This window comes from Notolabrus celidotus, chromosome 4 (genome assembly GCF_009762535.1).
Source record: "Notolabrus celidotus isolate fNotCel1 chromosome 4, fNotCel1.pri, whole genome shotgun sequence".
NCBI classification, from domain to species: domain Eukaryota; kingdom Metazoa; phylum Chordata; class Actinopteri; order Labriformes; family Labridae; genus Notolabrus; species Notolabrus celidotus.
This window is the reverse complement of record NC_048275.1, coordinates 4,251,729-4,260,301: the sequence shown is the minus strand read 5'-3', so window position 1 is coordinate 4,260,301 and position 8,573 is coordinate 4,251,729. Positions and strand designations below refer to the sequence as shown.

General features: G+C 42.7%; 1 protein-coding gene across 1 annotated transcript in view; it reads left to right on the top strand.

Moving 5' to 3' along the window:
- The window catches only part of dact2 (dishevelled-binding antagonist of beta-catenin 2), a 6,570-nt gene extending 3,364 nt beyond the window's left edge, over positions 1–3,206 (top strand). Inside the window, exons 2-4 of the mRNA XM_034681527.1 lie at positions 402–534; positions 624–890; positions 984–3,206. Of these exons, the coding sequence (XP_034537418.1) occupies positions 402–534; positions 624–890; positions 984–2,725 (2,142 nt within the window). The 3' untranslated portion in view covers positions 2,726–3,206. The remainder of the gene's footprint in view (positions 1–401; positions 535–623; positions 891–983) is intronic.
- The last annotated feature ends 5,367 nt before the right edge of the window (positions 3,207–8,573 follow it).

The following is an 8,573-nucleotide window of genomic DNA, read 5'->3' as shown; positions in this document are numbered from 1 at the left end:
GAAGCACATTACAAAAGAGGAACACAGACAGACAAAAAGGAAATTTAAAAAAAGGAAAAATAAAATAATTTTGGTGAAAGATTTGGTGTTTTTAACCTGTTCATGTTTTTATGAGATGTTTTCGTGTTTTTATGGAGAGGCTCTGTTGTTCCTAACGAGGTGTATTGGTGTTTTTTTTAATGTTTGCAGCTTTTTTTAACGAGATGTTTTGGTGTTTATAACGAGGTTCTGGTGTTTTCTACGTTTTGGTGAAGATATTCTGGCATGTTAAACAAGATTATTTGTTGTTTTTAATCTGTTCAGGTTTTTTAAAAGATGTTTTGGTGTTTTTAACTAGTTGGTTTGGTGTTAGGATGAAAACATTCTGATGTTTCTAACAAGATGTATTTTGTGTGTTTCAGTCTCGTCTTCGTAAACAGGACCTGGGTCTGAAGTCTCACCTGCAGCAGCTGGATCAGCAGATCAGCGAGCTGAAGTTAGACGTCAGGAAGGTGTCCACAGAGCAGCAGGAAAGTGACAGCAGGCCCAGCTCAGGTGAGACAGTTTGTTTAATATGAACCTCTGTCAGACGACTGTAACACCTGAAGGAACACTCACCTGTGTGATGCTCCGCCCCTCTGCAGGTTTCTATGAGCTCAGCGATGGCGGCTCGCTGTCCAACTCCTGTACTTCGGTGTACAGCGAGTGTCTGTCGTCCTCTCAGAGCAGCCTTCATCCTCTTAGTCCGTCCCTCATTGGTCCTCAGTCACAGACTGAAGTCTGCCGCCGGCACTCCGCAGATGAGACCTTCACCCAGCCCCCCCCTCCCCGAGCTTCAGGACTCCACCTGGGCAGCAGCCGGATTAGAGCGAGTTCTACAGAGCTGGGCCGACAGAGACCGGTGTCCACAGGTACCCCCTGATCCACTCTGACTTATAACACGCCATGTTTCACTGTGTGAGGGCTTTAAAGGATCATTCTGTATATTTTTGTCTTCTGTGAAGGTGATCTGGACGGGATTCTGGCTCAGGGACTTGGCTTTTACAAACCTGTGGTTTCAAAGAAATCCTGGACCCACCTGAGGACCTGCACCATGGACCCTAAAAGCAACCTAGTGTCTGGTGAGGGGACAGAGGTCAATCAGCACGCAGGTCCGCTGTATGCTGTGGCCCAACAGTTCCCCGTCTACTTCCAGGGGGGCGATCCAAACCCACCTGGAACCAAGGGGGTCCAGGGACCCTCAGAGACAAGTTCTTCTATCATTCAGAGGAAACAAATGGGACATGAAACAAAGACTCTAGGTCACATCGACAAGCCCCTTCTGAAGCCCTCCAGCAGAGTCCAGGTCCAAGCAGAGACTCTGCTGACCCACAGAGACCAGCACCAGGAGTCCTCTGAGGGTCTGACTGTGTTTCCTGAGGCCTCACAGAGAGACGTTTCTGGTCCAGCACAGACCAAAAAAACCATCCCAACACAGAGAGACCAGAACAGACACTTAGTGATAAACTCCAGACAACAGATCCCTGAAAACAGGAACCAGATCCTGACAGTTAGACCCCCACAGGGCTCTCACAGAATCTCATGTCCCTCTACCGTGAGGGAGTCCAGCTGTGATGAGGTCTCGTCTTCATCGCTGAGGAGGACCAAAGGACAACAAGAGAGAGTTCAGGGTTCAGAGAAAAGATGTGAAGATCAGGAAGAGACCGGTCCACAAGAGAGGAGGGTCCAAAGACAAAGATCTGGACTGAACAGCTGCTCCAGACCAGAGGACACTCACACACCATCCCCCCAGTTTGTCCATGCAAAGTTTGTCCCTGCTGGATCTCAGAGGATCAAAGTGAGACAGGCAGACCATAAAACCAGAGCCCTGAAACTGAGAAAACCTCCAACAGCAAGGCAGCAACACTCTGAAAAGACCAGAGAGACCAGGTCCAAGGGGGATGTGAGGAGACCAGGAAGAGAAAAGCTGACTCAGAAATACCCTAGCTGTCAACCGGAAGAGCTCAGACCAGGATCAAGCTCAGACTACAGCCCAAGCAGTACTGGAACTTCATGCACCAACACGGTCTACGTCGAGTCACATCCAATCCCTTCTGCTACAAGGTCCAACAGAGTCCAGAGACCTCACAACCTGGATTATGACCTGTCTATAGACATGAGGAGCAGGAGAAAGGTGGCTCTGATCCAGACCTCATGTGTCCAACGACAGCAGTCCAGAGGGTCTCAGGTTCATCCTCCAGGGACCTTGCAGACGATACATAATGCCAGACTGGATCAATGGACTGGACCCGCTCACTCCTTCCCATACCCCGTGCCCCCAATCTCTTTCCATCACAGTCTGGACACCAGGTACCCTCCTGCACCCTGTTACAGGTCCAGCGTGTACCCCCCTCGCTGCGAGTCTGAGTACTCGGCTGAGTGTGCGTCCCTGTTTCACTCCACGGTTGCCGGGAGCAGCGAGGGCGAGCTGAGCGACTACACCACCAACTGCTTTGGAGACAACGAGTCAAGCTGGAGTTACCAGACTTCTTCTGAGTCCAACAGCAGCTTGTCCATAGACCAAGAGGACCAGGAAGACCCGGAAGACTGCCTCCAGGATCAGAAGGGTCCTCTGTTGGCTCAGGCTGGTTCTCAGCAGCTCCCCCACCCCAGACCATCTGCCTGCCGCATCAAAGCGTCTCGAGCCCTGAAGAAAAAGATCAGACGGTTCCAACCGGCCTCTTTAAAGATCATGACCCTGGTCTAAAAGAGTCCAACATCAGAACAAAAATGCAGAGAAGTCTGGGAAGACCAAGCAGCAACCTACGGTGTATATAAAAAAAAATTATGTTGAAGTGCAAAACCTGCAGTTCCTCCAGTGTCCACTAGAGTGTGTCTCCTGCAGTGAGTCAGTCCCCATAGAGCCCCATGTTCAAATGTTACAGCAGAAATAAACATGTTTACAGCCTGGTACAAAAACAGTTTGGGTCTCTTTAGCTCATTTCTCTCTTCATGACAACTGTACGGCTGAATTTATAAACAACTCACCTGGTTACAGCAGGTTAAGGGTTAAAGGGAGGTAGGATAAGGGGCGTGGCCTATTTGAGTGACAGGTGGACTTCTTTGGACTTCATTTAAACATTTAAACAAGACTCAGTGTTTGTTCTAAAGGTGAAAATAATAAAAATGTAAGTAAAATTCGACCGAATGTTTTACTCTTGTTCATAAATAAATATGTTGTAAATGAAGTTTGAATCTGGTGTCTGAATCTAATAATATTATGAACTGTGTTTAACTGTTAATACATGTAATTCTTTGTTTTCAGATCAGTTCTTCATGAATGATAGACTTAAACATTAAATCTGAATAAACTCACTGCTATGAAGAAAATAATGAACAGTGTGCTGCCTTTTTTATTCTACAGACACAACTGACAAAGAGACCTCCACACTGACATTTATTATATTATCATTATGTAATCAATCAGGACTCATCCAACCAGAACACCTTTTATATGCTTCTTCTAGGTACCATCATGAGGAAACACCTTATATATGCTTCCTTTAGGTACCATCATGAGGAAAACACCTTGTATAATGCTTCCTTTAGGTAGCATCGTGAGGAAACACCTTATATATGCCTCCTTTAGGTAGCATCATGAGGAAACATCTTATATGTGCTTCCTTTAGGTACCATCATGAGGAAACATCTTATATGTGCTTCCTTTAGGTAGCACCATGAGGAAACACCTTATATATGCTTCCTTTAGGTAGCATCATGAGGAAACACCTTATATATGCTTCCTTTAGGTAGCATCATGAGGAAACATCTTGTATATGCTTCCTTTAGGTAGCATCGTGAGGAAACATCTTATATATGCTTCCTTTAGGTAGCATCATGAGGAAACATCTTGTATATGCTTCCTTTAGGTAGCACCATGAGGAAACACCTTATATATGCTTCCTTTAGGTAGCATCGTGAGGAAACACCTTATAAATGCTTCCTTTAGGTAGCATCATGAGGAAACACCTTATATATGCTTCCTTTAGGTAGCATCATGAGGAAACACCTTATATATGCTTCCTTTAGGTAGCATCATGAGGAAACACCTTATATATGCTTCCTTTAGGTAGCATCATGAGGAAACACTTTGTATATGCTTCCTTTAGGTAGCACCATGAGGAAACATCTTATATATGCTTTCTTTAGGTAGCATCATGAGGAAACACCTTATATATGCTTCCTTTAGGTAGCATCATGAGGAAACATCTTGTATATGCTTCCTTTAGGTAGCATCGTGAGGAAACATCTTATATATGCTTCCTTTAGGTAGCATCATGAGGAAACATCTTGTATATGCTTACTTTAGGTAGCACCATGAGGAAACATCTTGTATATGCTTCCTTTAGGTAGCACCATGAGGAAACACCTTATAAATGCTTCCTTTAGGTAACATCATGAGGAAACACCTTGTAAATGCTTCCTTTAGGTACCATCATGAGGAAAACATCTTGTATATGCTTCCTTTAGGTACCATCATGAGGAAACACCTTATATATGCTTCCTTTAGGTAGCATCGTGAGGAAACACCTTATATATGCTTCCTTTAGGTAGCATCATGAGGACACACCTTATATATGGTTCCTTTAGGTAGCATCATGAGGACACACCTTATATATGGTTCCTTTAGGTAGCATCATGAGGAAGCACCTTATATATGCTTCCTTTAGGTACCATCATGAGGAAACACCTTTCTATGCTTCCTCTAGGTAGCACCATGAGGAAACATCTTGTATATGCTTCCTTTAGGTCCCATCATGAGGAAACACCTTATATATGCTTCCTTTAGGTAGCATTACAAGGAAACACCTTATATATGCTTCCTTTAGGTAGCATCATGAGGAAACACCTTATATATGCTTCCTTTAGGTAGCATTACAAGGAAACACCTTATATATGCTTCCTTTAGGTAGCATCATGAGGAAACACCTTATATATGCTTCCTTTAGGTAGCATCATGAGGACACACCTTATATATGGTTCCTTTAGGTAGCATCATGAGGACACACCTTATATATGGTTCCTTTAGGTAGCATCATGAGGAAGCACCTTATATATGCTTCCTTTAGGTACCATCATGAGGAAGCACCTTATATATGCTTCCTTTAGGTCCCATCATGAGGAAAACACTTATATATGCTTCCTTTAGGTAGCATCATGAGGACACACCTTATATATGCTTCCTTTAGGTAGCATCATGAGGAAACACCTTATATATGCTTCCTTTAGGTAGCATTACAAGGAAACACCTTATATATGCTTCCTTTAGGTAGCATCATGAGGAAACACTTTATATATGCTTCCTTTAGGTAGCATCATGAGGAAACACTTTATGGAAACACTTTATATATGCTTCCTCTAGGAAGCATCGCAAGGAAGCATTCCCTAAATCTTCAATGTTATGCAGATGACTCTCAGTTATACTCAGTTATAATGATGATGACTCTCAGTTATACTCAGTTATAATGATGATGACTCTCAGTTATACTCAGTTATAATGATGATGACTCTCAGTTATACTCAGTTATAATGATGATGACTCTCAGGGAACCAGGTGAACTTAAGGACCTGCACTCCGCATAAGTTCAAACATAGACTAGTTTGAGTGAGGAGGGGGAGGACCGGGGGTCAGACACCCTTTCTACTTCAGAGAGTAGGCTTAAAACACTCTGTGTGTTTGTGTGCCTGTGCGTGTATGTGTGTGTGTGTGTGTGTGTGTGTGTGTGTGTGTGTGTGTGTGTGTGTCGGTGGGGGAGGGTGCTCTCTGAGGTGCACTGGATGTCCAATCTCATGAATGACAGAGTCCTCAGAGAGAGAGAGGGAGAGAGAGAGAAAGAGAGAGAGACTGTCTGCTCCTCCCCCCTCCCCCTCTTTAAGCACATCCTGTCATTTATTAGCTAATCCCTTCTTTCTCTCTCTCTGTTTGCTGACTCTTTGTCTCTCTCCTTCATGCTGAGCTCAAAGCTAGTTCAAAAGTTCGAGTACACACACTCCCAGTGAGAGAGGGCTGTGAGTGTGTGTGTGTGTGTGTGTGTGTGTGTGTGTGTGTGTGTGTGTGTGTGTGTGTGTGTGTGTAATAGATCACTACAGTAAAACATTCGAAATAACATAAAAACATAAAAATAAAGAAGATGATTTTATAAAAAGTCCATCAAACACATGTTCAAGCTTTACCTTACAATACGTTATCATTTCATACATTACCAATCTGTTCATTACAGCGGTCACTAACTCTCACTCACACAGCTGTACATAATGGGTTAACTAAGGGTTAATGATGGTCCCGGTCAGCCAGGGTTTGTGAGGACCAACCGAAGATACCTGGGTATAGTTATATTTCTGCTGCAGGAACTCTCCCCAGGAACTACAGACCTTTTGAGGAACTGTGTGCGTTTCGACAGCAGGAACCAGGGTCTAAATTTAGTTCCTGGGTAGTTAATCTCCCCCTGATTGGTAGAGAACCCTCAGTGTTTTTATTTCCCCCTCCGTCCACACTAACATCACACACACCTGTGATTCTCTTGGTTTAATACCTCCTGAACATCGGTCTTCTCTGAGCCTGATAGTGTGAATGCGTGTCTGTCAGCTCCCGGTGTTCCAGTCTGAAGAGTGACCCTGTAAACTGGAGACCTTCAGCTGAACGTGTCAGTGTTTGTGGAGTTTACAACAGCTGTTGAAACACAGAAGGAGTCCTCGGGAATGCATCCTAGTTTAGTTTTTATTCTCCAAATATCCTCATCAGATATTTAATGATCGTCTAAAGACGTTTGTGAGGGATGCATCCGGCTGAGAGTCTTCAGTTAACAGGGTCGCTCTTTAAACTGGAACACCGGTCCATCTCTGACAAAGCTTTAAAATCTGTCTTCTTGCTTTACGTCGTTTAAATGTTAACTAGGTTAACTAGTTAATAGTAAGTGACCATGGTAACCATCTAAACACAGCGGGTAGGCACTCAAAGGTTTGAGTCCTGTGTTTGCAGAGGACACACACACACACACACACACACACACACACACACACATGCATACCCACACATGGGAAGTAAATCTGTTATGTCACTATGCCATCATTCACACCGGCTTACATCATCACATGTGTGTGTGTGTGTGTGTGTGTGTGTGTGTGTGTGTGTGTGTGTGTGTGTGTGTGTGTGTGTGTAAGTAGATTTGTTAGCAGCGATATTTTAAGCTGACATCTGTGAGCTCCGTGATTGGCTCACACGGACACACACCTGACAGTTGGACCTGTGTGTGAATGATGAAGGTGTTAACGGGATGATTTCAGGTAACACTTGGGATCCTGATCACATTTAGACTCTTTCCCCGGACTGACAGAGGAACCAGATGATCCAGATTCAAGTTTTTAATTGAAACAGATTCAGGTTTTTGGATGAACCAGATTCAGGTTTTTGGATGAACCAGATTCAGGGTTTTAAAGTAACTAGATTCAGTTTTTTTTGATGAACCAGATTCAGGTTGTTAGATGAACAAGATTCAGGATTTTAGATGAACCAGATTCAGTTTTTTAGATGAACCAGGTCCAGGTTTTGAAATGAACAAGATTCAGGATTCTAGATAAACCAGAGTCAAGTTTTTAGATGAACCAGGTCCAGGTTTTTAGAAGTCTGAGTAATGAGGCGTACTTTAATATGTTCAGTCAGAGGGTTCAAACTCTGCAGGAGTGTACGGAGCGTGCTCAGTAACATCAGACTCTTCTTCTCTGATCTTTTTACGGTAGACCGGCTCTGTCCGATCTGCTCACAGAGACGTTTCAGTTTAATGAAGCGTTTACAGAGTTAGACCGTTAGACCCTGACCACACTCAGAAACCTGTCTCTTAGTCTGTTACTACACACCTACACAATCACAGCTGATTTATAAATACATGTTTATTTACACTTTGAACATTCAGCTGTTTGTTGTTTTTTATAACAGAATTATGATGAACTGTGATCATGTGACTTCCTGTTTCAGATGGACAGGCAGAGAGAAAGAGGCCTGCAGCTCCTGTGTCTGTTTCAGCCCATCATCATGTTTTAAACTCATTATCATGGAGATGTTTTTAAAGACTGAGTAGAAGACATTTTATTTATTGGGATAAACCCCTTGAGATGTGTCATCTCGTTTTAGAGGGGGTCCCAAAATTAACCAATCAATCAGTTATTTTCATTTATATTATTATTTTTTGTTTGTTATTTATTTATTTTATTTATTTATCTATTTTTATTTTTCTTATTTTTACTCATTTAAACTTGTTCTCGATTTTGGCTTGTGTCTGTGTTGCTGCAACAACTGAATTTCCCTATTATCTTATTATCTTATCTTAATAAATCAAACAAACTAACAACCATCTACCAAACAATAAATTGATCAATCAAGCAACCAAAAACCAATCAACCTATAAAACAAGCAAATAACTAACTAACTAACCAATCGATCAATCAATCAAAGAAACGAAAAACCAAAATTGAGAAAGTGAAAATCAATCAATTCAACAACAAATCATTCACTACTAGCAAACCATTATCGCTCAATAACCAATTAACTTACCAACCAA